The sequence below is a fragment of the Lynx rufus genome, unplaced genomic scaffold (genome assembly GCF_022079265.1).
Source record: "Lynx rufus isolate CCGP_SWC_20201006 ecotype Redwood Valley unplaced genomic scaffold, mLynRuf1.p SCAF_12, whole genome shotgun sequence".
NCBI lineage: Eukaryota > Metazoa > Chordata > Mammalia > Carnivora > Felidae > Lynx > Lynx rufus.
This window is the reverse complement of record NW_025814826.1, coordinates 68,412,779-68,440,091: the sequence shown is the minus strand read 5'-3', so window position 1 is coordinate 68,440,091 and position 27,313 is coordinate 68,412,779. Positions and strand designations below refer to the sequence as shown.

Genomic DNA, 27,313 nt, shown 5'->3' with positions numbered 1-27,313 from the left:
CGCCGCCCGCCCGCGTCACCCCGGCGCGCGCACGCCGGCCCCGCCCCAGGCCCGCGCGTTCCTGCCGCCGCGCGCCTGCGCCCGCTGGCCCCGCCCCGCCCCACCAATCGGCCCGGGCGGGGCGGGACCGGCCGCGCCCCCTGACCCCGCAGGCCCCGCCCCCAGTCCCCACGCTGCCGGCGCTGCCGGAAGTGGCGGCGCGGGTCCGGACTAGCCGGGTAGCATGGCGGGTGCTCGGGGCGCGGGGCGTGCGGCGGCCACGGGGACGCGGCCTGGGAAGCGGCCGTCGGAGCCCGAGCCGGAGTTGGAGCCGGAGGAGGTGACAGCGGGGACGGGGACGGGGCCGGGCGGCGGGTCGGGCGGCGGGGTCGGGCGGCGGGGCCTGTGGCCGCACGTGGTGGCTCTTCTGCACACGGCGAGGCCGCCCGGCGCGCTGCGGGCCCGGGGATGCGAGAAAGAAGGGGCCGTCTGTCCGCTGCTGGAGGTGGCCTCGTGGCGAGCGTCCTTGGCAGCAAGCACCTGCGCAGGGGGTGGCTGGAGTGGGAGGCGGAGTAGAGGTGGCATCTGTGCAGCAGCCTCTCAGACCCTTTGAATTATGCGTCCTGCCGTTGTGTAAATATCTACACATCTACACGGCGCTTAATGCGATAGGCGTATTCTGAAGGTAAGAGACGAGATTGAAAGAGCCTGCCTGGAACCCAGGGTTTACTGCATTGGACATGATTTTAAGTGGACTCACGGCCACGCCTGCTGTCCAGCTAACCCCAGGTCGGTTGCGTGATGTCATTACATCTGGGTTGTAGAAAGTGTTAGGAGGCATGTACAGCAGCCTTTCTCAACCGACCCCACTTAGCTGTGTCATCAGGCTCCCGCGTCACCTGGTCGGGTGCCCTCCTGCCCTACCAGGAGGTAGCTGTGGGCACCAGACTTGGTTGCTTCCACCACCTGGTCCGTACTTCGAGGAGCTGTTTGCCTTTGCGGTATTTGTTTGCTGTCATCACTGTGCACCTGAGTAAACGCCAGAGGTAGACGGTGCGGCGAGCTGTAGCAGGGTCGTGTCCGTGGTAACTAGGTCGCGTACCGTGGGGTAACTTTTATGTGTCCAAGAAGGTGAGGGAGTTGCAAACTTAAGAAATAGCGAGTCCGTGACTCTGTGCTTCAGTGCTTCCTCAAGGTGTACGATTTCCTGTCGTTCAACCTTTTCTGGTAAAGGCAGTGACCAGGTCACGAACTGTATGCCGTGTCCTGCAGAGTCAGGGATGAGATGCTGTCCGGTGAGCAGAGCTCTGCTGAAGAAGCCTGAGGGCTGTGGCCTTGGAGCAGGGTGCCTGGTGGGCGGAGGGTGGGTTGGACACCTGGCTGTCACCAACACTGCTTCTTGCAGACCGCCCTCGTCTCCGCGTCGGCCGCCAGCCTCCGGGATGGCAGTGATTCTGGCCTGTCTGAGAGCGAGGAGAGCGTGTTCTCAGGCCTGCAGGATTCCGGCAGCGACAGTAGTGAGGATGACCCAGCCGAGGGAGAGGATGGGGCCAGCGGTGATGACAGCCCCAGCAGGATGGAGGAGACCTCTGGGCAGCAGGTGCAGGTGGGTGAGTGAGGAGCCTCCTGGTGGGCCCTTCTGGCATGAAGGTGGCCAGGAAAGAAAGCGACCCCCAGGCCTCGGGCTCTCAGCGTCCTCACTGCTGTTTTCGAGCTTCCTGGTTGGAGCTGGAGCGCTCCGAGTCGGGTGCTGTTTTTCACAGTTATGCGCTCTGTTCTCAGGAACTCGAAAAGTCCACCTCCCCGGGCCTCCCCCTCAGGTGATTCTGACGTCACCTTTCCATAGGACTCAGCCCTCTCTGCTAGACTCAGTCGCAGCCTGGGTTTCCCAGGGGCAAAGCCTGAGGTGGGGATTCATGCGCAAGAGACTGTCTGGCGGGAGCTCCCAGGACACACATGAGGGAGCCGGCCCGACAGGAGCGCCGTTCCACTCGAGCCTGGCCCCAGAGAGCCTTGCCGGTTGACGCTTCGGCATCGTGCCCACCCCTGTGGTGATGGGGAAGGGGTACTTCGGCTCTTGTCTCAAGCGAGAAAAATGAGAGAAAAGCTTAAACTAAAATAGGACATTAGCTGTTTGGAGTGTTTTAGTTACTGGTTTTAAAAGTTTATTTATTTATTTTGAGAGAGAGACTATCACCAGTGGGCTCCCTGCTGTCAGCACTGAGCCCCAGGTGGGGCTCGAACTCACGACCCTGAGATCAGGACCTGAGCCGAAATCAAGAGTCGGACACTCAACGGACAGCCACCCTGGCGCCCCTGGAATGTTGTAGAAAGTAGTTTATAACTATATTTCCAGTGGGTCTCGTGTTCTGGAAGTTACGACTTTGAATCATACAGAAGTCCACCCCCTTAATAGAAACCAAAAAGCCGTGCTTGTTCTGTTTCCTGGGAAGAAAAGATTTAAAGTCACATTTCAACCTTCCACTCACTCAAGCCTTAGTTGTAATGCTGGTGTGCAGGGAGAGATGTGTTTACTGTAGTGACCATGGTTTGTAGGGTGATGGCCAACGATTTTTCCCTCTTTTTAACTTTATAAAATTATAAAATAGGGGCGCCTGGGTGGCTCCGTCCGTTAAGCATCTGACTTTTGCTCGGATCATGATCTCATGGATCGTGAGTTCAAGCCCCGTTTGGGGCTCTGTGCTGACAGCGTGGAGCCTGCCCCAGATCCCCTGTCCCCTCTCTCCCTGCCCCTCCCCTGTTTGAGCATTGTGCGTGTCCTCTCTCAAAGATATATAAACATTTAAAAACATTACAAAATACACTTTCTTGACAAAAATTACATGTTTTCTCAGCACTGTTCGGTACAGAGTGGGAGTTCTCATTCCCTGCATTTGCTGTGGTTCGTGACCACAGCTAACAGTTTCATCACCTTCCCGTGTCTTTTCTCCTCCTTTTAAAGTTAAGGGTCCACACACTGACATATTTGTTTAATTTAATTAATTAACGTATTTTTTAAGCAGGTTACACGCTCAACGTGGGGCTTGAACTCATGACCCTGAGATCAAGTCACATGCTCTACAGATAGAGCCAGGTAGGTGCCCCAATTTTTTTTTTGAAAAAAATTTTTTTAAAGTGTATTTTTACTTGAGGGAGGGAGGGAAAGAGAGAGAGAGAGGGAGCCCATGCGCATGCAAGTTGGGGAGGGGCAGAGAGAGAAGGAAAGAGGATCCAAATTAGGCTCCGTGCTTATAGCACAGAGCCTGACGCAGGGCTCGAAATCAACCGTGAGATCATCAACTAAGCTGAAGTCAGATGATTAACCGACGGAGCCACCCGGTCGTCCCCCCATTTTTTTTTTTTTTTTTTACAAAGGGTTTTTTGTCTTTGTTTATAAACAGAATTTTAAGAGTAATTTTTAAAAGTTAAATAAGTTTTGGGGCACTTGGCTGACTCGGTCAATAGGTAGAGCACACAGTCTTGATCCAGGTCCTGAGTTCAAGCCCTGTGTTGGGTGTGGAGCCTACTTAAAAAAAATTAAGTAACTTTTTTAATAAACATTTCTTTCTTTTTTTTTTTTTTTAAACCTTTATTAATTTTTGAGAGAGAATGTGAGCGGGGGTTGGCGGGGGCAGAGAGAGGGAGACACAGAATCTGAAGCAGGCTCCGGGCTCTGAGCTGTCAGCACAGAGCCCGACGTGGGGCTCGAACCCATGGAAGCGAGTTGATGACCTGAAGTCAGGTCAGACAAATGAAGTCAGACACTCAAATGACTGAACTGCCCGGGCGCCCCTTTAATGGAAATTTTTTTTTAAGTTCTCTAAATGAGGTAACAGTGCAGGTACCTCAAGAGGATGTCCAGGGGGTCTGATGGAAGGGGCGCATTCTGCGTGTGCCCACGCTCTGTCCCTTCTGAGCTGCTGGGCACGTGCTTGTCCACATGGGTCCTTCTCAGGTTTCTGTGCCAACGTGGCCGGGTGTTCCCTGCAGGGCCGCCTTCTCGGTCTGCTTGCCGGGCCATCCAGCAGGGACTGGGGCCACAGCCCAGGAGAGAGCAGATGCCTTCCCTTGTCAGAAGGTGGGGCGCAGCCCTCCGTCCGGGGGAGCTGGCTCTGCGGCAGCCTGGCCTGCCCCCCACTTGAAGCCGGGACCGGGGCCCCTCCGGTGTGTGCCATGCGGGGGCGGCTTCAGGACTTCACCCTCCTCGTCTCCTGCCTGGGAGGTGTCCCTCCTTCCTGCTCACGCCCAGGCCGTAAGGCCATCCCTGTCTCTTGTGGGCAGTCCTGGACACGAGACCCACGAGCCATGAGCGGTTCTGAGTCCCACACACACCCTGGATGGCCACCTCAGGGTCCTGCCCTGCCCTGTGCCAGTCAGTGTTCACATCTCTGGCTTTTTTATGCTTTCATTGAGGGGTACAGGTGGCCTGTATTGGAGCACTTCCTGTTCTAATCACAGTTGTCACGCTTAGGTTTGAACTCCTCAAGGCAGAGAGAGGGGATTGAGGTGTGGGGGGAGTGTTCTCTCGCTTAGTGGAAATCTCCCTGTCTCTCCTTTTTTCCACCTGTTCCTCAAGCCTTTCACACCCATCCACCTGATTGAGCTGGTTCCCCCTCCGCGTTTTCTGCCCACACCCCCTCTTTGGATGGTCTGAGCCCCGTTTGCAGCACGTAGCCTCGTAGCCAGAAACTGAGCCAGCAGCAAGTCACCGCTTCCCGTGTGTTCCTATCTGCCCGAACGTGGCCGTATGGGGCGTCCAGAGTGGCCCCCATGACAGCCCCGGTCAGGCCTGCACTCCACCGTCTGAAGCCCTATGATGGGGGGGTTCCCCTGGGTCAAGGTCCTCTCGGGGTTTCACCTGCTGTAGCTAGGGGCCTGCTACCTGTCACACCATGGAGGCTTTTGTCAAGATGTCAACCTGTCTTGACAAGGTGTTCCTGCCACCCGCACGGGCCATCAACCCAAGACCCACTTCCGTTGAGCAGCTTCTAGAATCGGTGTCCCTACCACTGTCAGCTCTATGGGTCCCTGCCAGCAGTGATGCCAGCTTCTGCTCGTGTCTTTGGTGGGTGTCCCAGCTTTTTAACAGGAAGCCCCAGCGTTCTCTGGCTTCTGGCCGTGGCCGCCTCTGTGGTCTTGCAAACAGTGGCTGTAGGTGAGCTGCTTGTCAGGTCGAAGTGGCGTTTTCCCAGGGACCCACTCCAGCTTGTACGACCAAGCACAATGTTCTTCCGCTCTTCCTCCCGCTCCGGTGCCTCCTTCCTGGGGCTTGGTTCTTGCTAGGTGCTGACGGCCACTGTGCCGTGAGGCTTTGCAGTAACTTCTCTCCCCGCTGCGTGCTCCCGTCTGTGACTTGGCTCCCGTCGCCGTTTCTTCCACTTCCTGTACACAAGCTGTCTCCAGGCTCCCCCCACTTCCAAGGAAGCAGGTGGCCACACTGCTTCACGTGTCTGAAGGGCATCCTGCCTCATTGTCAGGCTGCGTTCTAACGTCACATCAAGGACACACATCCTGGGGCAGAGGCCAGCAGGAAATAGGTGCTAATTGTGGGTACGGTCCTCTGGGCTTTTCCGACTGTCTCTGATGCCCCCTGGCCCAGACACACTGATCAAGTGACGCAGGCTGCCGAGGACCTGTGCAGGCGGGGGCTGCCGTATTTGCCTAATGGTTCTGGGAGGTATGGGGCTGATAGGTCATTGTCCGGGGACCTTGCCCCATAAGTCCGTCCACGGGTTCCACGTGTGGCTGCCACAGGCCATCCCGGGCAGGCCACGAACATCCTGCTGGGACCCTCCACACGTGATCGTGGATGGCCAGGTGGTCACAGGCGTGTTCTCTGGAGACTGCCCTGAGTGTCCACCTTCCTTTCCCACGGGGAGAGATGGGGTTACGTGGCCCAGGTGCTCAGGGTCACCCACTTCGGTGTCTGGCTGCCCTGGGTGCCACCGTCGGCGAGCTCCTCCTCCACTTCCTCCTGGGGGTTTGGTGGCCGTGCAGATGTGTCCACTACTTTGTTAGGGTTGCGTGGAATATGTGACGTGCATGGTAGGGACACAGCAGAGCGCTCGCTCGGGAGCTCCTGAGGGTCGTTCCTCCCGCCCTGCCCTGCCTTCTGCTCCTGCACGAGGGTGAGGACTGTTTCCGGTCCCTGGGTCTCTCCAGGGTGTTCTTCGCACATCCAGGCGCCCGTTTGTGTCGTGTCTGATGGCTTCCTAACTGCCGTCTTCTGTCCTGCTCTTCTCTGTCTCAGGACCACCCTCGCGCGCGGTGCCTGCAGCGTGCACGGGCCGCCAGTGGGTGGGCACTTGTGACCTTGTGCTGTCCCGGTGGTCTTGCGATGCTCCCCTCGTTTGCTTGCACGTGCAAGCAGGTGTTCGGATACGTTCCGGGAAGCATCTCTGGGTCAAAGGCCGATGCGTTTTTAGCGGAAGGAAAGTGTGCTATTTGAACTCGCCACACCCCCCGAGGCACCTGTTTCCCATCCCACCGAGACAGTGCGTGGTGAAACCTCAGTGTTTTCTTACTCTAATACGTGGAAAGTGGCCTCGTGTTGCACTGTGATTTTTTTCTTAAGTTGGGAACGAGGCATCTTTTCCTGTGTTTCTGGGAGCATGGTTCCGGCTGTGTGCCCCCCAAGACACAGTTTCCATCACTGTCCTATTTCTCGAAGGTCAGGCTCTGCAGGCCCCACTTCTGTTCCCCTTCACGTGGGTCAGGGAGTGCCACGTGGACCCCTGGCGTTGGGGGCCTTGCATCCCCTCCCCGAGCCCCGCCCTCTGCTCCCCACGGGCTCCAGCTCAAGGCCGAGGTGGGGCCCAGCCCCTGCCCCTCGCTCTGTGCACGGCGCGTCTGCAAGCCTGCCCCAGCCGGACGGTCCTCGGCACACGCTCACTGAAGGAGGCTGTAGAGGGGCCCCGTGCTGCGTGTTCCCTGTGTGCCGGGTGTCACCTCTGCCCCACCCCCCCGCCCAGCCTCTCCCTGGCTCTCGGCCGCCTGCCTGCGTCCCTCCTGTGTCCACTCTCAGGCATGGGGAGCTTCCTCAGGCTCCCCCCGCCCCAGCCCGCCGACCCCTGCCCTCCCTGCTCCCGGATCCCTGGCTTCCTGCTTGGCAGGCAGGAGCGTGCTCCCTTGCCGGCGTCCTCCCCGGCAGCTCTCTGCGGTCCCCTGGGAAAGGCGAGGTCCTCGTGCTTCTTCTGGACTGCTTGTGTTGAGTGGATTTGTGTATTGAAAGTCGTCTTACCCTTTTGTGCTTGTTTAGGACCCATTTTTCCTCCTTGTTGTATTTACTTGGGTCCTTGTTTACGTGGGGTTTTCCTACTTTGTTTCTTTCGTTCAGAAGTTCCCATTGTTGGCTCATTAGTCTGCTCACCGCGTTCAAGAATGCGACCATACAAGTGATCGTGCCCGTGAGTAGTGTTCTGTAGGTATTTCAGGAAGAGTTCTGCCTGTTGTGTGCTGCAGACCTGCGGGCAGAAGGGGCCCGCCTGGGTCTTGGCACCGGTGGAGCTGTGGCTTGTGGGAGGCAGCTGGGGGCACATCCGATGACTGTCCCCAGCTAGTTAATGGAGCGCCTACCATAGGAGCGAGGATGCGGCCCCGTGGGGGAGGGGAGGCAGTGGTTCCTCCACCTGCCCTGCCACCTCCAGGCATGACACATTTTGTGGCACTCTCATTTCTGGGGATCAGAGTTCAGGCAGGGTGAGGAGCTGTCGTGTCCGGGTGACATCGTCAGTGGGATTGGGGGTTCCCACAGCCTCCCTCAGCCGCGTCCCTCCAGGGTTCTGGTGTGTTCTGTCTAGCAGGACCATCAGTCATCACACCCCTTGTTTGGGGGGCTCAGGTGAGGGTCCTGAGGAAGAAATCTGGGGCCTCTCCACTCGTGTCCAGGCTGGGGCAACCTGCATGATGGGCACTCACTGGGCAAGTCTGCCTGCCCGTCTGGGACGTCCCCACCGTCGGGGCTCTGAGGACAGGCTGTCTGTTACACGGGGCAGATGTGCAGGAGCTTCATGGTCTGGACCCAGAACTCACGCATCGTCAGTCGGGGCTGCTCTCCTCGGACAGGTGAGCCGGCCACAAGCCCGCTCAGATTTGGGGAGGGGGCACGTAGACTGCCCCTTGGTGGGAGGAAAGTCAAAGATTTGCAGCTATGGTTTGGAACAGCTACAGCGTCCACCCCCGCCATCCCTCTCGGACCCTTACCTCGTGGCCGTGTTGGCCGTGGCCTCGGCCCGAGGGTCTCGTGTGAACCAGGTCTAGGTGCCGGCAGGTCCTCGGCCTCCTCCCCTGCGGCCACGTGCAGCAGTGGCTTCGAGTCCCACTCAGTTTTTCTGTTGTAAATGGGGAAGCGGGTCGCCCTGCGTGGTCAGCGGTCTCTGGTGTCCTGATGTTGGCCAGGCAAGGGCAACCATCTCCTTGTGCTGGGCCGGGTCCTGCTCCGGGGCATGACCCTGGCCCCGAGTCTCCCTCCTTTATCTCTGAGAAATGAGGGGTGTTCTTATCTCATGTTCTCTCTGGCCTTGGTGGGCCCCGGTGGTGCATGTTCTCTAACACGTGTACCTCCTCGGCGTCAGTCCGTGCTCCTGGTCAGACTGGCATGTGCGCGGACGGGCGTGTGCACGGAGCTCTTCGACCCCGGCCCTTCCCTGAGCTGGGCCCTGAGGAGGCTCCGCAGCAGCGAGGGCCAGTCCGGAGGGTCTGCGGATCAGGTTCTTGGAGGCTCCTTTGTGCACGGGGTCTTTGCTCCTCCCCTGGGTCGCTGAGAACATGTGTTACCAGTAGCGCTCTGGATGTGACCCCTGCTCCGAGGTGTCAGGGACACTCCCGAGCCCGGCACGCCTCCGGTGGACCTTCAGGGTGTGGTGGCTGCTGTTTCCTTTCTTCTGAGTCTCTTGACAGCACCCTCTTGTGAGCAGTCCTGCCCGGGACCCCGCAGGGAGGGCCGTGCAGGGAGCAAAGTTTCAGCTTGGCTGACCTAGTCTGAGCCAGCACAGCCCGCGTCGGGAGGTCGGGGAGCCTGTGTTGTCACATGCGTGCTTGGCGGTGGCAGTGGGGTGTGGCCGGGCTGGGTCTGTTGCAGCTGCAATGAGATGCCATTTGGGCTGTCAGAACCCCTTCGGGGCCCCTGCCTCGGTCTTCACGGTGTATTACAGTCTTGGGGGTGGGTAGAGAAGCAGGAGCGAGTTCCCCTGAGGACCAGGTCCAGAGGCCGCCCAGGATTCAGGGACACGGCCTGACCCGGGCTCCCAGTGCTGTCTGCCCCGTGGCCCTTCACCCAGGGGTGCCCGCTGCTTGTTCCGCTCCGAGGTGGTCCCGGCCTGCTGCCCAGCTGTCGACACGGCCTCCCTCTCCCTAGTGCTCGGCGTGCCCTTGCGTGCCTCTGGCCCTGCCTGGACACTGGCCCCCAGACTGCCTGCCTGCTGCTGGCCTCTTTGCTGATGCCCCACAGTTCCTTGCGCCACTGTACACGGGTCTGCCCTTCGCTCCTGCTGTGCCCTGGCCGGGGGGGCACTCGTCGACAGAAGGCTGCCTCTGTCTGTGTCCACCAGTGTGTCCAATGTGGGCACATTGAGGGGGCAGTGCCACGCAGGGCTGAGCCTGTCTTGAGGTGGGTGCTCGTGTCCTGCAGACGGTGTGGGTCTGGGCAGACCCCGGCCTCCTGGATTCTGCGCCTGAGGACCACTGTCTCCGACGGTGGCAGGGCTGCGCCGAGTGAGAGACAGGAGGCAAGGATGGTGGGGCCCCCGTTCTTGGGTTCGCGTCCTTTCGTGTTTCACGTTCCTTTTAAGTTGTCTTTTAAAATTTTCCTTTTCCTGAATGCCCAGCAAAGGGTCTCCAGGCTGTGAAGGGGTTGCTCCCGGAGCCGCCCCTGGATCCTGGAGCTGGGCTGCGCCCGCGCCTCTGCTGCCCCCTGGTGGCCACCGTGCTGCCTGCAGCACCACTTCTGGAGAGAGACCAAGGAGGGCTGGGGGTCCAGCTCTTTTGTGTGGGAACTTGCTGCCCGCTGCTGGGGTGCCCCTCCTTGCCGGGTCCGGCCTGTCTCTGGCTCCCTGCGCCCCCTCCTTGCCAGGGACCGGCCTGTCTCTGGCTCCCTGTGCCTGCACGCTTGCCCGGGGCGCTGGCCACACCCAGCATAGGACGATGTGGGGTGCGCTGGAGGACAAGGGGACCCCATGACCGTGGCCTGAGGCGCAGGTGATGTAGGGCTCTGCAGGGTTCAGTGCTGCTGGAGAGCATCAGCAGGCCTGGTTCTGTGGGCGGCCGTGGAGCCTGGCCGGGGCCGCCACCGTGGACCTGCCGGCCGTGGTCTGGCGTTGGGGGCACTTGCTGAGGAGGCCTGGTGCCCGGCCCTGAGCCTGGGGCAGGTGTGCCCCTGGGCCGCTGCTGCAGGCGGAGCTCCCTTCGGGCAAGGATGGGAGGAGAGCTCTGGGCCCTCCTTGCCCCCCACCCACGGCCCGCACCCATCAGGCGGTGCTGACCCACTTTTAGCGGGCACGGCTCCCACAGCGCGTGCAGCATGGGGAGCGGGGTGGGGGAGACATGGAAACCGAATCCCGCCTTGTTCCTGGCCTGGAGAAAAACTTAGTCTCCCACCCTCCTTATACTGAGGGAAAAAACAGGCGAGAGGAAGAGCCGCCTCGCAGGCCCTTGGCTCTTGCCCGGCCAGGGGGAGCGGGGCTCCGGCGGGGGCGCCGCGCTCAGGGGCTCCTGCTCCAGAGTACTTTACTGCGCCCAGGAGTGAGAGGCAGGGCTGTTTTCCCCATCAGTCCTGGTTCCGGTACACCCGATCCCCCCACCCCGTGAGGGAAGGATCTGTTTTCCAGGTTAGGGTGTGAACGTTCAGTGGCGCCCACTCACTGACCTGGTGGACCGGGGTCAGCCTGGGGCCGTGGACACGTGGGTGGGTGGGTGCCAGAGGGCTGTGTCCCCCGCAGCGTTCTGCAGGTTAGGGGGCGCCTCTCTCTCAGCTGCTGCAGACCGGAGGCCGCCTTGGGAGGAGGGTCTTGCCCTAGGAGTGAGCCGGCTGTGGCCTCGTGACCACCAGCAGCAGGTGCCACAGGCCTGCCTCCAGAGCGGCTGGCCTGGGTGTGGGTGACCCCCCTGCCCTGCCCTCACTTGCTGCCCCCGAGTGGCCTCTCCCACCTTGCCCCTGGACCCTGGGCTCTCCTGAACCTGGCAGGGCCGGGTAGGGGCTGTCGGGCCAGGAGCCCTGCAGCCGGTTTTTTCGTTAACTGGTGCGGGGGTGGCCAGGCCCTCAGCTGGTGGCTTTGTTGCTGACTGTTCCTTTTCCAGTCTGGCACCAGGTGTCAGCCCTTCCCTGGGGTCCTTCCTTGGAGGAACTTGAATGTAGTGACGGGGCTGGCCCTTGACAGGACCCCAGGTGAGGCCCACGAGGCCTGCTTAGACCTGGGGTGACCCTGATCTTGTCTTGAGGCCCAGGGCCAGGTTGGAGCTGCCTAGAGATTGGGGGCGGCGGGAACCTCGGCCTCAGCATCAGCGAGAGGGATAGTTTGTTCCCGAGCCTCCAGTCCCAAGGAGGGGCCAAGGGACTTCGGGCCTGGGCTCTGTCCGAGGTCAGAGGGCATCACATCCTGACATAACAATTGTCCCTTCTCTCTACAGGCTGGCATCCCTTCCCCAAGGACAGAGGTGGCGAGAGCTAAGGGCTACGAAGAGTACGCGGAAGACAGCTCTGATGAGGAGGTGCGGGCTGGGCTTGCCTCCTCCCCAGGGGGGCTGTGCTGTGCTGGGTACAGAGGAGTCAGGCCACAGTGAGGGGCCCCCCTCGTGGTTTGGGAGAGCGATTTTGGGGTCAGGACACCTGTCTGCAGGAGGGTGAGTGTGTGTGGGATCACTAGGAAAGGAGGGAGGGTGGATGTGATGCAGTGGACCCCCAGGTGTGTCTGTGGGGCGGCCCCTGATGCTGGGGTCCCCCGTGCGCTCTGCGGAGGCTGTGCTTGTGCTCTCGGTGGGCACGGAGAGGTTGGGGCCGGGGTGGCTTCTGTCGCACCAGCTGGCCTGTGCTGGGCCTCGGGGGGTGACGGGTCTGGGTGCTGAGGGCAGGAGGTGGGTGGCCTTTGGGTGTTCCGCCCCCGCTCTCCTCGGTGTCCTCGAGGAGTGGCCTGATGTGGCTCCAGTGAATCCGGTCGCTCCTTCACGTTTGTCGTCTGAAGGGACAAGCGTGGCGGTGCGCAAGTGGTGCCCAGTCTGGCGTCCGGAGGCCCTGGTGTGTGGGCCAGAGGCTCAGCTCCCTGGGCCTGCCTGATGTGGGAGGGCTGGAGGCTGAGGAGCTCTGAGCCCGGAGGTGGCCATCTCCTCCTGCCTGTCCCCTCCCACGTGTGTCCCAGTCACCGGCGGGGCTGTGGCCCCGCGCCTCCCAGGGCCCCGGTGGGCGCCCAGGTGTGTGCCTCTTTGGAGCTGCAGGGGGATGGCTTTGGCGCATGGCTTGCAGGGACAGCGGCACTCCAGAGCTGCCTGTCAGGGGCTGTCCCGGGGCCTGGGGAGGCACGCGCCCCCTCCCCTGTTCGGCCTCCGCCCCCACCCTCACGCTCTCTTGGCAGCGGCTGCAGGAGCCTTGGCTGCCCGCCCGATCTGGCCTCTGTGCGTTTAGAGAACAGAGACAAAACAAAATAAATTGGTTTCCTGGCCGGAGCAGCGGGCGCACACGGTGAGGGGGGGCCAGCGCAGTGCGGCTCCCTGCCTGTCTCCCCCCTCCCAGGGGCTCTGGCTGTCGGCAGCCACATCCTGTCGGCTACTTTTTTATATTTGGTATTTTGAGAAATCGATGATGGTTGTAAATGGAGTGCAGAGGCGGGGGAGGGGCCTCGGCCTGCCCACAGGGAGGCGCTCCTCCCGGCCCGGCCTGCGGGGGCCGCTTCCTCTGGCAATGACTATCCCATATGTGTGAGTGACAGGAGGGGGCCCGATGCCCGCCTTCCTGAGCTCTGCCAGCACGGCCGGCCTGCGGCTCGAGGGGGCGGCAGAGCCCAGCCTTCAGGAGCCGCGCCAGGCCCGGCGGACGCTTCCCTGAGCAGCACGTGTGCCTGGGGTGCTCCGGGTCCTTCCGTGCTGACTTTGTGGGTGTCTCTGCCATCCTGGCAAAGCGGGGTGGGCTTCAGGGAACAGGCCTGGGGGCCAGGCGGCGAGGGGTCCCGTCGGGCACCTGAACAGACCCGGCGCAGAGCATAGGGCTCGGGGGCCGCCGTCCGGGCACATTCCTGGTGTCAGAGCTACACCTTCTCCCTGCAGCGTGCTTAGAGGTGGTCGGCACCGGGTGGACCCCACTCGGGCTCTGGCCGGCGGCAGAGGTGTCCTCACGGGTTTCGTGCTCCTGGGAGAGAGAATCTTCTTGGATGCTGCTGTGTGGTGGCCACACCTGGAGTCCCTTCCCCTGGGCCCTGCCCCGCCCCGCCCCACCCCTGGGTCTGGATCTGAGGCCTGAGCTGGTGTGTGCTGGGGCTTCTGGACCCTCTGACTGCTGGCCTCGGCTTTGGGGAGCCCCCCACCCCAGATGCTGACTGATGAGTGGCAGTCTGCCCTCGTGGGATGGTCTGAGTCCTGTTTCCGTACGTTTGCCCTCCTCAGTCCCCCAGACTCACATCCCAAGCCACGTTGGGGCCCAAGTCCCCTGGACGTGCCGCTGGGTCTGGCGGGGGGCCTGGAGTGGGGGGAGTCCGGAGCAGCCGCGGGCTGTGTCCACCCCACCCCCACACGTCCACCTCACTCCTCTCCCACGGCACCGCACCTCACAGACGTGATCTCATCCAGCCGCCGGACCCGGGGGAGGTGGGGCGGGGTGGGGGGAGGGGGCCGGCGGCCTTCGCGGCATCGGGGCCCCTCTTTGTTCCAGGCAGCTGGGAGAAACTGAGGCCGGCGAGAGGTGAGAGGTGAGGGGTGGCTGTTGAACTCTGGCCAGGGAGACCGGGAGGCATCCACCTCATCCCAGTCCCTGAGCCCCAGGGCCTGACCCCCTCCCGTCCACCGTGGGACCCTCCTGTGCCCGGAGAGACCTCCGCGGCGGGCGGGGGCCGGGCCGCAGCCCTGGCCGGCTCCGCGGCGCCCTGGCCTCCAAGTAACTTGGGATCCCGCGGGGACGAGCCCAGGCCTGTCTGCATCCAGAGCCCGCGATCCCCTCTGCTCTCTCGCCAAACGGCCGTTAATGGCTTCTCCCAGCTACTGAACCGGCAGCTGCCTCCAGCGCTGGCGGCCTCCCGCTCCTCCCGGGGCCGCCGCCCCGCCCATCCTGGCCGCCCGCGCGCTCCGAGCGCTTGCGTCGCTGCTGGCAGCGGGAGCCTGTCGGCTCAGGTTTCGGGCTGTTTGTGGAGAGCGCCCGGCGCTCAGCCTGCTCGTGTCGGCCTGACACCCCCACAGCCGGCCCGCAAGCGGGGCCGCCGGCCAGGCTCTGGTCTGTCCCTTCCCGCCGGTCTGACCCACGGCCTTGCAGGTGGTGGCCACAGGGTGCACTGGGTGTGACGGCTGTGACCGCAGAGTGCCCCTCGGTGCCTCTGCCCGGCTCCGCCTCTGAGCCAGGCCTGCGGTGCCCGGTCGGAGGCACGCCCTCCTCTCCCCAGTGCTGCCCCCCCTTCCCCCCCCCCCTCCTGCTGCCTCCTTCCTTAGGAGAGAGGATTCCCTCCCGGGGGTGGGGGCGGGGGCGGGGGCAGTGAGGAGCGTGCAGTGGCTGAAGTAGCTGTCCCTTAAGAGGGATGTGGTACGTGTCCAGGGATAGCCCCGGGTCTCTCAGTGCGGGGCCCGTGTGGCCGCTGGCAGGTGAAGGGGGGGCTGATTCAGAGCCCCGGCACGTGGGTGGTGGAGGCCCCGGCCTGTTGCTCGTGCCCACTCGGAGCCAGTTTCCTTGACAGCAGGAACCCAGCGGGGCAGGTGGGTGGGAGAGTGCCTGGAGGGACCGGAGGGTTTGCCCTGGGGCTGGAGGTGTGGCTGCTGGCTTGTGGAGGGAAAGGTGGTGGGGGGGGGGGAGGGGAGTGACCGCAGAGGGGGCTGGGGACAGGGGCCACAGGTAGGGGCTGGCTGTGTGCAGGCAGTGCTTGGGGCTGAGGTGAGTCCTCCGGGGTAAGATTCTGGAGCTCGCTGGAGATGGGACGGGGGCAGGTGTGGAGCTCTGGGGACCAACCTGAAGCAGCAGCAGCTCTTTGAATAGTGGGTCTTGGAACGGGGTCTCCACCACTCAGCCGGGGGCCCCGAGCCTGGGCCCCCACGCAGCACTCCAGAGGGGTTTCTGGGAGCGCCTGCCTGCAGGTAGTCAAGAGTCAGAGGGCCCCAGGTGGGACTGCTCACTGCACCTTGATCAGCCCCAGGAGAGGGGCAGGTGGGTGGGGGTCTGGGGTAGCCGAAGACCTGGGAGCTGGGGCAGCTTCGGCACCCTCTGCCCACCGCGTGGACCCCGTGGGGGCCAGGCAGTGGGCTGGAGGCCTCTGTGCTAGCACGTGATGGCTCGGGCGGGCCTGGCCGGCAGCACTTTCGAGAGCGACGGGCAGATGGGGGTGATGGTGTCTGGGGTCGGCCTCTGTGGAGGTGCCCTGCTACCTGGGTTAGCAAATGTGAGTGGCGGTCTGATGGAGGAGGTTTGGGAAGGTGGCTCCGAGCTCCCTGCTGGGGTCTCCTCACCTGGCTTTGGCCTTTGGGGCGGGAAGAGGCCGAGTAGGACCTGGCTTTCTTCCCTTTGGCCCGTGAACCAAGACTCATCCTGCTGGAACCTTCGATGGGTTCCGAGGCAGCAGGTGAGCCTGGGGCACACAGCCCGGCCTCCTCTGCCCGGTGCTCTGACAGAGATTAAACACCATGGAGGAGCGAGGAGAGGCCGAGGCTCAGGAAGGCTGAGTGGTGCTCAGAGACAGGCGGGAGCTTCGTGCAGGGGGAGCGGAGCGAACACTGCCGGCATTGTAATCGGAGAGGGGCAAGGGAAAAGAGAGAGCCTGAGCGAGGGCGGCTGACCCCACGCTCCCAGGGGACAGGTGGGAGAGGCAGAACGAGGAGAGAGTGAAGGATTCCAGAGGTGGGCCGGCTTCCTCTCTCGCAGACAGACACGGGAGGGAGGTGGGCAGCCGGCCAGCGCCCTACCTGCAGTTCCAATCTGCGGTCCTGACAGCTGCAGCCACTTTGGGGAGGGGGAGGGGAGGGGCTCCTCGAGAGCGGAAAAATCCCAGCCGACACATCAGCCAGTTGTTGCTTGCCGCTTGTGTCCGGTGCAGTCTGGGGGGTGGGGTCCCCCGCTGGCCTCATCCCACAGGCTTGTGCTTGGGGCACAGAGGCCCCCCCCAGGAGAAGCACGGGGGTGTCTGTGTCCTCAGCCTGTACTCCGAGCTCGGTGCCTGACCTGGAGGGGTCGGTAGGTGCTTGCCCCCGCGGGGTCACATGTGCTTCCTGGCAGCCCACAGGTGCTGAGCAGGGTGGGGGCCGGCTGGCCTGCGGGCTGAGGCCTGGTGATGAATCATGTGGTGCCGCCAGCAGCTCATTCCCCCGGCCGGGGACAGGGAGCTGACAGCCGGGGCCGATCAGAGTGTTTCCAGCCCAGCTTGGCCCACAGAGGCGGCTGCTGGCCCAGGGCGCGGGCTCGGCCCCTCCTTTCCAGCTGTCTCTGGGGCGCGCACGCAGGGAACCCGGGGTCTTTGTCCCTCTCAGTGGACGACGAGGCTGGCCTTCTGGGAGGGAGGCAGGGCCTGCAGCGGGCACAGAGCACCTGCCGCCCCAGCCCAGCCGCCGTAGTAGCTGAGTGGACTCCGGTGGGGCTGCTGGGCTCGGGCTCGGGCTCTGGCTGGCCCTCCACCCCCGCCACCCGCCCCCCCCCCCCCCCCCCCCCCCCCCGTCTGGTTTGAATTTCTGGAGCAGTGAAGGGTGACGGAGCGCTCCTCCCCCGCCCCTCCGCTCTCTCCTGTTGGCTGGCGGGCCAGGCCCTCGCCGCCGCCGCTGCCGCCGCCGCCCGCCGCCGCTGCTGCTACCGGTGCAGCTCGGGGAGCGCCGGGCCCACTGCCCAGGCCCGAGTCGGCCAAGCTGCAGCCACTGTTCTAGTCACAGGCCCTGCCGTGGAGAGCTGGGCCTGTGTGCCCTGGGCCCTGACGGGCTGGGTCTCTGGGGACCATCCTTCTGTCTTCTCCCACCCGTTTTCCGGATTCGGAAGACCCCCCGCAGGGTCCTCCTGACACCCCGTCAGCTCTGGGGCTCGGGGTCCCCTCCGTTTGCGCTCTCAGCCTCGTGTGTGGGTGCGGCACTGCGCTGTGGTCGCAAGGTGGGCGCCCGCTCGGGTACTCGTCATCTTGGGGGGCTTCATGAGGGGGGTCTGCGGCCCCCCATCCAGGCTCGGGTGTGGAGATGTGATTCTAGTAGGGGAGGGGCAGGTGGGCCATGCCCCCTCCCCCCACCCCCACAGAACCGCACCCGGTGCCCAGTGAAGCAGGGGGGTGAGCACAAAGATCCTGGGGTACACCTGCCTCCCTGGACACCTCCCCCAGGTCCCGCCTGGGAGGAGAGGGGATGCCTTTCTCAGCCCCCCATCTGGACCCCCGTGTCTCCGGCCTGGGTCCTGGCTCCCCAGGCAGGCGGGTGGGGTGGGGGCTTCTGCAGTGACCCGGCTTGCCCTCTCCCTCCTTCCTCTGGCCAGCTGTAGGCTCCTGCAGGATTAAGGAAAGGAAATTTGGGGTTGGGTTTCTCTCCGAATGGAACCTGCCGTGGCGACTTTTTATCCTGTTATATTTCTATCACGTTGGACAGAGCCCCCCTCTAGCCCTTAATGGCTCTGGCTTTGAGAATTTCCTCCAGAATTACTCCACCACTTCCTGCTTTGCAGGTCCCCGGAGCCCCTCTGTGCAGAGGAGGGGGGCAGCTCTGGGCCTGCCCTGTTGGGGTGCCCACGTGGGCCTTAGCACCTGGCCTCTCCCCGGGGCCCGGGGGAGTGTGTCAGTGGGGGCCCCTGAGCCTGTGCTGAGGGCTGGGAGGGCCCAGGGCCGACACCTGGCGCCCTCGGCCATTCCCTACCCGGTCTGGCCGGAAGTCAGGCTGCTGGCCCGCCTGGCCAGCGTGGGGGAGGTGGCTCGTGGAAGGCCGCCCCCTGCCTTTCTTCTGTGCTGTGCCAGCAGAGCTGGAGCCACTAAACCGTAATTGTCACCTGCAGGATTTTAATGGTCAGCCAGCTGTGCACAGCTCGGGGAGGGGGCCTGAAATTGCCCTCCTCACAGGCAGGTGGGGCCTTTGGAGGAGCTCGGCGGAGCAGGGCGGTGGGCGGCCAGGGTTCCTTTCCGTGTGAGCAGCGCTGCAAGTGGCTGGGTGTAGGGCTGGGGGAGCCAGGGCAGCCCCCGCAGGGGTGGGCACCCCGAGGTGCCTGCAGATGGGTGCCACCTGGCCCGCACCCTTAGGCCCGCCGAGGCTCGGAGACCCGCTCCAACGGCAGTGCCCCTCACTCAGCCTCTTGGCTGAGCGTCCACTTCTTGGGTCTCTGCGGCGAAGGGTGAGGCCCCAAGGCTTGGCATGATTGTGCTGCCGGCCCTGGATTCCTCACCCCTGCAGGGGAGGCATGGGCGCCAGGCAGGCCCTGGGAGTGGAGGCCGGACTGCTTGGTCCCTTGCCGTGGGGCAGTGGGCTCCCTCTCTCCTTTCCTAGCCTTGCTCTCCCCCACCCGTCTCCTTCAGCCACCAGGCCGGGAGGAGGTACCTCGCTGTGCTCAGGCCTGGGAGGGACGGCCCAGCCCCTGGAAGGTGGACGCCTTCCCTGGGAGCTGGTGCCTCTGGGCCCAGGGAGGATGGGGCACGAAGAGACCGCCCTGAGAGCTGGGAGTGTGGTCTTGGGCTGGGCTCAGGCTGGATTCTGAACCTTCCAGAAAACAGTGCTTCCACGGTTGGACGATATTGTTTTGTTTTTAATTACACAAAGTTTCCAGACTTTATATTATCATATCAAAGACACAAAATACCAGCACGTAGTGACCAGAAGAAAACCCAGGTAGGAAGCCAGCACGGAAGGTTCCAGTGGACCTGGGCCAGCTGGGCCAGTGCAGAGTCCTGCCGCCGCTTGTCCGTCCATTGGCCCCAGAGGAGCCTGAGGCGCCCTCACAGGAGGCCTGTGCCTGAGTCGGGTCCACGGGGGGGCTCTCTGTGGAGAGCCCAGCGGCGTCGCCTCTAACTCCGAATCGTAGTCTTTCTGTCTCGGTCCTTGCTCTGCAGAGGGGAGGGGGTGGTGTCAGGGCCCGGGTGGAGACCCAGTGCCAGCCCGCGCCTGGGCTTCCCCGCTGGGTGCTGTCTCGGGTGGCGGGTGCTGCACCCCCTTCCGCGCTCACCCCGGCGTCCCCGTGCACTTTGGGGAAGAGAGCACGGTGCTGCACAGCCGAAACTGTAAAATTAAGTTTCCCAGATGTTCAGGCCCCAGGAGCTCACGCGTGCCGTCTGGAGAGGAAATGGGGATCGGGAAAAGCCGCGCCGCGTTTTCTCCCTGCTCACCCTGCTTTTCCGGTGCCACCGAGCGCAGCAGCAGCAGCTGTAAATCACAGCCGGCCAGCGCTCCCGCAACGTGCCCCTCTCCCCCAGCCTGTCTGCAGACCCCACAGCCACACAGAGGTCTGAGTGGGCAGCCCCAGGGGCGTGGGCCAGGGCCGGAGGAGAGGCAGCAGGTGCCCGATAAGCCTTAGGCCGGCGCCAGGGGCTGTGGCAGGGCCAACGGATTAGGGGGGTGATGTCCCCTTCCTTCGGGGACAGGGTGGGTGGCCAGAGTCGCTTGAACTCTGGTCTGCTCCCAGCCTCTTCCAGTTTTAGTGGCCTCCCTGCTTCGTAGACTGCCGCTTCCCCCCCCACCCCCCCACCTGACCCTGGGTGGCCCTCTTCGGTCCCCGTGGGAACCTGTGGCCCTGGGGGGGGGGGGAGGCCCAAGAAGGTCCAGCCCTGCCTGCTCCAGCTGGGCCCTTGCTGGGCTCCTCCCTCCCCGGGGCCCCGGGGCACAGTAGGTCACAGGTGCGGCCGGGGGTGGGTGGGGATGGGGGGGCGCTCTGCCTGCCTCTGGCCCCACTCTCTGCCCGACAGGTGTGGGTAGTAGCTAGGGTCCTACGGAAGCAGGGGCCGCCACATCCTCCTCGCCTCTCTTCCCACGGATGCCCGGTGGGCGACACTCACCAACTTTCTCTGGTTGCTGAGGCAGAAGGTACAGATCTGTTTGGGCTGGGCGTTCTCGCCGTCGCGGGTGGGGGGTGGTGGGGGCGGCGGCGGGGGGCTGCCGGGGCGCGCAGCGTGGAAGAAGGCAGGCCCCGAGTGGCACGGCTGCCCGTCGCCGCAGGCCTCGCCCACCAGCAGCACGTTGCCCAGGTGCGAGATGTAGCTGGAGGCCAGGCGCAGCGTCTCGATCTTGGAGAGCTTGCGGTCGGCCGGCTCCGTGGGGATGAGCGTGCGCAGAGCCGTGAAGGCCGTGTTCACGCTGTTGGTGCGGTCCCGCTCGCGCGCGTTCGCTGTGTGCCGCTGCCGGGGCTCGCGGCCCGGCCGCCCCCCGGGCCCCGGGGCGCCGCCCCCCGCCCGCCTGCCCCCGGCCCGCCTCCGGGTGCCCTGGAGGCCGCAGCGCGCCGCGTGCACGCGGCAGGGCTTCTCGTCGGAGCCCGAGCTCTCGCTGCCACGGTCCTCGTCCTCCGACAGCGGGCTCACCTCGGGGTACAGGTAGCGGCCGGGCGGCGCCGAGCGCAGCATGGCGAAGGACATGGGGCCGGCGGGCGCGCCGTCAGCTCCGCCTTGCGCGGCGCATGCCGCCAGCCGCGCGGCCGCCCGGGGGGCCGGGGAGGCGCGGGTCTCGGTGGCCCGCGGTGGCGGCTGCGGCGCCGCGCGCACGTGTGCGTCCCGGGCTGGAGCTGGGCCGCGGGCCGGGCCTTTATAGTGGCGGCGGCCCCTCCCCCGCGCCGGCCCGCCCTCCTCCCCGCCTCCCAGCCCCCGGAGGCCGCACGGAGCAGGGGCCCTCGTCCCTCTGCCTTCTCGCGCCACGCTGAAGAAGCCTGGAGCATCTCGCTTCCTCTGGGGACGCGGGGAAGCGGGAATCCCCTGATGGGTGGTACCAGGGCTCTGCAGCTCCCTCCCTCTCCCTCAGCGGAGGGGGGGGGGGTGGGGAGGTGGGCAGGAGCAGGTCACAAGTGGGACCCATGACCCAGGCTGGTCTTCTCCCCTGGCACGATCAAGTTAACTCAGATGCCCTGGCCCTGGTGCCTGGCCACACCCTGTTTGTCTGTCTCTCCCTCCTGTGTACACTTGAGCCTTTTGTGCCAGGCAGAGTGGGGAGGGGGTACAGAGGAGCCCTGAGGGGTGGAGTCGTGTGTGGGGTCACCCGGTGGCACACGTTCTGGCGTCAGCTGTACTCTCTGCCCGGGACCCTCCTCTTTCCCAGCTCCTGCCTGTATCCCTGCTCTGGGAACCCCCCACCCCCACCCCCACCCCCACCCCGCCATTCCCGTTTTGCATGCTCCGGGGTGTGTTCAATACAGGGATGGCCGCATGGACTGGAATTGGGCCTGTGTAGAGTGGGAGCCCCCCCCTCCTGTGCAGAGGAGGACAGGGGCACGGGGGTGTGCCTGGAAGATGGGCTTGCTGGGAGAGGAGTACACAAGTCGGCAGGGCTGGGCTGGGCAGGTGCAGATGGGGAGAGCCCGGGGGGCGGGGGGGTCCTGTGCCCCTTGCAAGGGGCCTTTGGGCTCCCTGCTGCGCTCAGTCTCATCTGGGCCCCTCCCCCTGTGGCCACTGTTCAGGAAGCGGCCGCCTGGGCAGCAGTCTCCGTGCTGGGCGGAGGGAGGGTGGTGGCTGGCAGGGGCCTCGACCAGGAATGTGTGTCCAGGAATGTGGCTGCTCTGGGATGGGGGGGGGGATGGGGGGCGGCGGGCAGCACCAGGGAGGGTTGCGGGGGGGGGGGTCCCTGAATGTCTGCAGGGCAGAAGGCAGTGGTTTCTCCCTCCCCTTGGAGCGGGTTGTGGGGTCTTCCCTGAGTCCCTGCCCGTGGCTACCCGTTTTTGCCTAAGGCCCCCACCAGGGGAGGGAGCCCATGGGCGATGAGGTCACCCTTGTCTGTGGCTGCCCAGAGTCCTGGCCAAGGAATCCAGGGGGGAGGCTCTGGGGTTGGCACCACTTCAGTGGAAAATGTGAAGGTACAGCTCCGGCGCCTCTGAGGGCCAGTCAGGGGGGCGGTGGGGGACAGCACTGGCCGCCGTGCCACGTCACACCCCAGGGAGAGGGCCTGTGTCAGGGTGCCTGGGGACTGTCCCCCCGGCCTCCTTAGGGACCCGCCCTTGCCTGAGACTTGGGGAGCTTGAAGGGAGGGGTGGGCACGGTGGGTGCCCGGTGCCGACGCGCTGGCCTGCTGCCCCCAGGACATCCGGAACACGGTGGGCAATGTGCCCCTGGAGTGGTACGAGGACTTCCCCCACGTGGGCTATGACCTGGACGGCAGGCGCATCTACAAGCCCCTGCGTACCCGTGACGAGCTGGACCAGTTCCTGGACAAAATGGACAACCCTGATTACTGGTGAGCAGGCTCGGGGCAGGGCCTGTGGGGTCAGGGCAGGGGGGGCCCGGAGCTTGGCTCTGACAGGTGGCTCCCCAGGCGCACGGTGCAGGACCGGACGACGGGTCACGACGTGCGGCTGACGGACGAGCAGGTGGCCCTGGTGCGGCGGCTGCAGAGCGGCCAGTTTGGGGACGTGAGCTTCGACCCGTATGAGGTAGGTGGCAGCAGCTCGCCCCGGGGGTCCGGGGCGGCTGCGGGGCCCCGGCCCACACATCTGTGTCTGTCCCTCCAGCCTGCCGTGGACTTCTTCAGCGGGGACCTGATGGTCCACCCAGTGACCAACCGTCCCGCTGACAAGCGCAGCTTCATCCCGTCCCTGGTGGAGAAGGAGAAGGTGGGTGCAGCGCTGCATCCGGGGCCGTGCGCCCCTGCGCCCCCCGTGCCCCGAGCCGACCTGGTCTGCCCTTGCAGGTGTCTCGCATGGTGCACGCCATCAAGATGGGCTGGATCCAGCCTCGCCGGCCCCAGGGCCCCACGCCCAGCTTCTACGACCTGTGGGCGCAGGAAGACCCCGACGCCGTGCTGGGCCGGCACAAGATGCACGTGCCCGCTCCGAAGCTGGCCCTACCCGGCCACGCGGAGTCCTACAACCCGCCTCCAGAGTACCTGCTCAGCGAGGACGAGGTGGGCCTCGCGCCACGGCGGGTGGGGGTGGGGGGCACTGGGCCCCGGCCCCGGCCCCGAGCTCCCAGCTCCCCCCCCCGTCTCCGCAGCGTCTGGCGTGGGAGCAGCAGGAGCCGGGCGAGAGGAGGCTCAACTTCCTGCCACACAGGTTCCCGAGCCTGCGGGCCGTACCCGCGTACGGCCGCTTCATCCAGGAACGGTTCGAGCGCTGCCTTGACCTCTACCTGTGCCCACGGCAGCGCAAGATGAGGGTATGTGGGCCGGGGGGGGGGGGGGGGGGAGGTGCGCCCGGGCAGGGGCACAGGACGTGGGGATGGGGTGACTGTGCGCTCTCCTATCCAGGTGAACGTGGACCCGGAAGACCTCATCCCTAAACTGCCGAGGCCGCGGGACCTGCAGCCTTTCCCCACGTGCCAGGCCCTGGTAGGCTGTCGGGCGGGCGGGTGGGGGAGGGAGTGCGTGGGTGCGTCCGTCTCCTTACTCCTCCTCCTCTGTAGGTCTACAGGGGCCACAGCGACCTTGTCCGCTGCCTTAGTGTATCCCCGGAGGGCCAGTGGCTGGCTTCAGGTGAGCCTGAGGTGGGGGCACTCCCAGCTCGGGGGGCCGGGTGGGAGGACCAGGTGGCGAAGGCCTTGTTCGCTGCGTCCAGGCTCCGACGATGGCTCCGTGCGGCTCTGGGAGGTGGCTACCGCCCGCTGCATGAGGACCGTGCCCGTGGGGGGCGTGGTGAGGAGCATCGCCTGGAACCCTCACCCTACCCTCTGCCTGGTGGCTGTGGCGGTGTAAGTGCGAGGCCCCGGGGGGGCGCCGGTGGGGGGGGGGGGGGGAGGGGAGGGGGGCGGCGGGCACGGGCCCGAGCCTCAGGGGCTGTGTGTCACTCTGGCCTGCAGAGAGGACTCGGTGTTGCTACTGAACCCGGCGCTGGGGGACCGGCTAGTGGTGGGCGGCACGGACCAGCTGCTGAGCACCTTCGTCCCGCCCCAGGAGCCCGCCGTGCAGCCTGCCAGCTGGCTGGAGGCCTCGGAGGAGGAGCGCCAGAGGGGCCTGCGGCTGCGCGTCTCCCACGGCAAGGTGCGGGGGCTGCGGGGTCAGGACGTGCGGGGCGGGGGGGAGCGGTGGCGGCCGGGGGACCCAGCTCAGCCAGCGTCGCTTCCTGCAGCCAGTGACGCAGGTGACGTGGCACGGGCGTGGGGACTACATGGCCGTGGTGCTGGCCACCGCCGGCCACACACAGGTGCTGATCCATCAGCTGAGCCGGCGCCGCAGCCAGAGCCCCTTCCGCCGCAGCCACGGACAGGTGCAGCGGGTGGCCTTCCACCCTGTCCGCCCCTTCCTGCTGGTGGCTTCCCAGCGTGGCGTCCGCCTTTACCACCTGCTGCGCCAGGAGCTCACCAAGAAGCTGAGACCGAACTGCAAATGGGTGTCCAGCCTGGCGGTGCACCCCGCAGGTGAGGGCGTTGTGGGGGGGGGGGTGTTGTGGGGGGGGGGGTGTTGTGGGGGGGGGGAGCGTGCACCCCGCAGGTCCTCACGACCCCATCTGCTCCCAGGGGACAATGTCATCTGTGGCAGCTATGACAGCAAGCTGGTGTGGTTCGACCTGGACCTTTCCAGCGAGCCGTACAGGGTACTGAGGTGAGGCGCCTATGCGGATGTGGGTGCTGGCCTGTCCCTCCCCTGCCCTAGCTTGCCCTCACCCCGCCCCCGCCCTGCAGGCACCACAAGAAGGCCCTGCGGGCTGTGGCCTTCCATGCCCGGTACCCGCTCTTTGCATCTGGCTCCGACGACGGGAGCATCATCGTCTGCCATGGGATGGTGTACAAGTGAGTGCTGGACCTGCCCCCCCCCCCCCCCCCCCCCCCCCCGCCTGGGGGCTGCGCTTCCCTGACCCGAGTCCCTCTCCCCTCCCCCACAGTGATCTGCTGCAGAACCCACTGCTGGTGCCTGTGAAGGTGCTGCGGGGGCACACGCTGACCCGAGACCTGGGCGTTCTGGACGTGGCCTTCCACCCCACCCAGCCGTGGGTCTTCTCCTCCGGGGCCGACGGCACTGTCCGCCTCTTCACCTAGGCCACCCTGCGTCCCCAGGCGCACGTGTGTTCGGGACCCTTAATAGAGGTGTTCTCCCTGCTGACCGGTGGTGTGACCTTGACTTGGGCTTCCTGACCAGCTCCCACCCCCCCACCCCATAGCTTGGGGCCTTTTACGCCTGGTGCGCAGGGGCACCCCACTGACCCACCCCACCAGGGCAGGCTACGTCCTGGCACGCCTACGCCAGCTGCTGAGGAGCGGATGGCTTTATTGGAAACCAGGGGTTACAGCAGCTTGCCTGCCCTCCCGGCCTCCAGGGGCCTTGTCTGGAATGGCAGGGGTTGGACCCTTGGCAGCAGGGAGCTCCTCAGGGCCCCATCGTGGGGGTTCAGGCGCAGACCCGGGCTGGCACTGCCGCGGGAGCCTCAGGCGAACTTGACCAGGCGGCCCAGGGTCTCGGCAGCCTTCGCGCGCACCAGGGGGGCTGGGTCCTTGAGCAGGAGCTGCAGCGCTGGGGGACGGGGAGCCACTATCAGGGTGTCCCGGCCCCGCCCCCTTCCCGGTGCCTGGAGCCTGGGGGGCCAGGACCCCGTGGTGCACCCCCGCCTTGTGCGGGGGGCCACCCGCCCACCGCCCTCCTAAGACAGGCCTCTGCCGGGAGCGCCTGGGAGCCAACGGAAAGATAGTTTTTCCTTTTTTAGTGTTTTTTAAGCTCTTTTGGAACAGTTAAGAAGTTTCCGTGAATTACTAGAGACGATGAGGTCACCAGTGACAGGGGAAAAATCCTTGAAATCCAGGAAAATCACTTAGTCCCCTGGTGCCCACAGGTCAGGGAGGCCCCTTACAGGCGGCAGGTTGGGGGGGCGGGGCTCAGCAGCCAACAGGTTGGGGGGGCGGGGCGGGGCTCACCTGCCGTGATCTGCTCCAGGTCCACCTGTGGCTGGTGCTCGGGCTCCGCGTGCAGCACCAGGAACCCTGCGGCAAGGGCAGGGCAGGGGCAGGGCAGGGTCAGGGTAGGGCAGGGGCTCACACAGGTAGAAGGGGACGGTGGGGCAGGGCTCACCCATGAGCATGGGGGCGGCAGCACGGACGTCCTCCCAGCTGCTCTTGAAGTAGAAGAGGCTGGTGGCCGCCAGGCGGCCCAGCAGTTCCGGGAAGTGGTACATCTGCACAGAAGGCCTTCGGTCTCGGTCCCGGGCCCCCGGCCCCCTCCCCGGTACCCAGTGCGCCCCACCCTCACCAGGAGCTTGCAGGTGGCGTTGAGGAACTCCCCGAAGTGCAGGCCCCGGCCCTCCTGTAGGTGCTTCTGGAAGACGGCCGCCAGCTCTTCATGCTGCAGGTTGGGGCCGCACAGGCGCAGGGCGAACCTGCAGGCCTGCAGGGCGTGAACTTGAGTCCCTGACCCGTGAGCGGGGCCCGGCTCGCTCGTCCCCGCCGGTGACTCACGTTGGTCACAGGGGCTTGGGGATCCTGCAGGTGCAGCAGCAGGGGCACCAGCCCAGCAACAACCTGCTCCAGGAAGACGTCTTCACAGCCCCCGTGGCACACCTGGTTGAGGTGCCCAAAGAGGCGGATGGACGCAGAGCGGAGCTCCGTCTTCTCCTGGTGGGGCGGGGCGGGAGGGCAGGTGTCAGCCAGCGCCGGGCTTCGGGCCCCCTCCCTGGGCCACCCTCCTTGTCCCTGTGGCACGGGCGCCTGGGGACTGACCGAGACAGGCTGGCATGGGGAGCAGCTCCAGGCTGAGACCAGCCCTGAGCTCTAGGGGTGGGGTGGAGGTGGGGGTGCCACGGCCCGCGGGGGCCCGGGGAGCAGGCTCCAGGCCGCCTGGCAGGGGTGGGGGGAGGGGGGAGGCCGACCGGCCTGTCGGAGCCCCTGCACCCTGCCCGGCCTACGCTGTCGAAGAAGGGCCGGATCCGGATGGCAACGTGCAGCAGCACGGAGCGCAGGTCCTGGCGCTTCACCAGCTCCAGGAGCCTTGCCAGGCCCACCATGGCCTCCAGGGCCACCAGGCTGTGAGGGTCGTCCCTGTCGTCCAGCCCGCCGATCATGGCTGTCAGGAGCTGGGGGCCGTGGGCCTGCACCTGGGGGTGCCCCACACCCAGCTGTCACGGGGCCAGGGGGACCCGGCTCCCCACCCCGCAGGCTCGCCCCCGCTGTGCTGC

The 27,313-nt window shown here is 65.2% G+C and overlaps 3 protein-coding genes across 10 annotated transcripts in view; 1 reads left to right on the top strand and 2 right to left on the bottom strand.

The window, feature by feature from the left end:
• Positions 1 to 198: 198 nt before the first annotated feature.
• Positions 199 to 25,254, top strand: BOP1 (BOP1 ribosomal biogenesis factor). 2 transcript variants are annotated; one of them, XM_047074332.1, is made up of 16 exons: positions 199 to 319; positions 1,385 to 1,585; positions 11,602 to 11,682; positions 22,304 to 22,458; positions 22,537 to 22,654; positions 22,733 to 22,834; positions 22,912 to 23,124; positions 23,214 to 23,375; positions 23,467 to 23,547; positions 23,622 to 23,691; positions 23,774 to 23,906; positions 24,015 to 24,195; positions 24,284 to 24,572; positions 24,672 to 24,756; positions 24,837 to 24,944; positions 25,037 to 25,254. In XM_047074332.1, exons 1-16 carry the CDS (start codon positions 224 to 226, stop codon positions 25,188 to 25,190), a joined length of 2,229 nt encoding a protein of 742 aa, XP_046930288.1. In that variant the 5' UTR covers positions 199 to 223; the 3' UTR covers positions 25,191 to 25,254. The 2 variants fall into 2 exon arrangements, with proteins under 2 accessions (XP_046930288.1, XP_046930289.1); XM_047074333.1 differs by lacking the exon at positions 1,385 to 1,585.
• On the bottom strand, positions 18,821 to 20,657 carry SCX (scleraxis bHLH transcription factor). 2 transcript variants are annotated; one of them, XR_006961166.1, is made up of 3 exons: positions 20,085 to 20,657; positions 19,259 to 19,364; positions 18,821 to 19,139 (listed from the first exon to the last, which is right to left on the bottom strand). XR_006961166.1 is itself a non-coding variant. In XM_047074334.1 (2 exons), exons 1-2 carry the CDS (start codon positions 20,655 to 20,657, stop codon positions 19,101 to 19,103), a joined length of 612 nt encoding a protein of 203 aa, XP_046930290.1. In that variant the 3' UTR covers positions 18,821 to 19,100. The 2 variants fall into 2 exon arrangements, 1 of the variants encoding a protein (XP_046930290.1); XM_047074334.1 differs by lacking the exon at positions 19,259 to 19,364.
• Positions 25,255 to 25,399: 145 nt separating the features above from the next.
• The window catches only part of MROH1 (maestro heat like repeat family member 1), a 63,353-nt gene continuing 61,439 nt past the window's right edge, over positions 25,400 to 27,313 (bottom strand). For all 6 annotated transcript variants that reach the window (XM_047074328.1, XM_047074325.1, XM_047074329.1 and 3 more), the window contains 6 exons: positions 27,044 to 27,232; positions 26,598 to 26,753; positions 26,392 to 26,526; positions 26,215 to 26,317; positions 26,061 to 26,126; positions 25,400 to 25,662 (listed from right to left, as the gene is read on the bottom strand). In XM_047074328.1, the coding sequence (XP_046930284.1) occupies positions 25,577 to 25,662; positions 26,061 to 26,126; positions 26,215 to 26,317; positions 26,392 to 26,526; positions 26,598 to 26,753; positions 27,044 to 27,232 (735 nt within the window). In that variant the 3' untranslated portion in view covers positions 25,400 to 25,576. The remainder of the gene's footprint in view (positions 25,663 to 26,060; positions 26,127 to 26,214; positions 26,318 to 26,391; positions 26,527 to 26,597; positions 26,754 to 27,043; positions 27,233 to 27,313) is intronic.

Excerpts from the sequence above, each read along its gene's own strand:
- BOP1 (XM_047074332.1), top strand. The coding sequence starts at position 224 with ATGGCGGGTGCTCGGGGCGCGGGGCGTGCGGCGGCCACGGGGACGCGG. Across the intron at positions 22,655-22,732 it reads TGAGCTTCGACCCGTATGAG|CCTGCCGTGGACTTCTTCAG; the intron begins GTAGGTGGCAGC and ends CTGTCCCTCCAG. Across the intron at positions 22,835-22,911 it reads CCCTGGTGGAGAAGGAGAAG|GTGTCTCGCATGGTGCACGC; the intron begins GTGGGTGCAGCG and ends CTGCCCTTGCAG.
- SCX (XM_047074334.1), bottom strand. The coding sequence starts at position 20,657 with ATGTCCTTCGCCATGCTGCGCTCGGCGCCGCCCGGCCGCTACCTGTAC. Across the intron at positions 19,140-20,084 it reads TCAGCAACCAGAGAAAGTTG|AGCAAGGACCGAGACAGAAA; the intron begins GTGAGTGTCGCC and ends TCCCCTCTGCAG.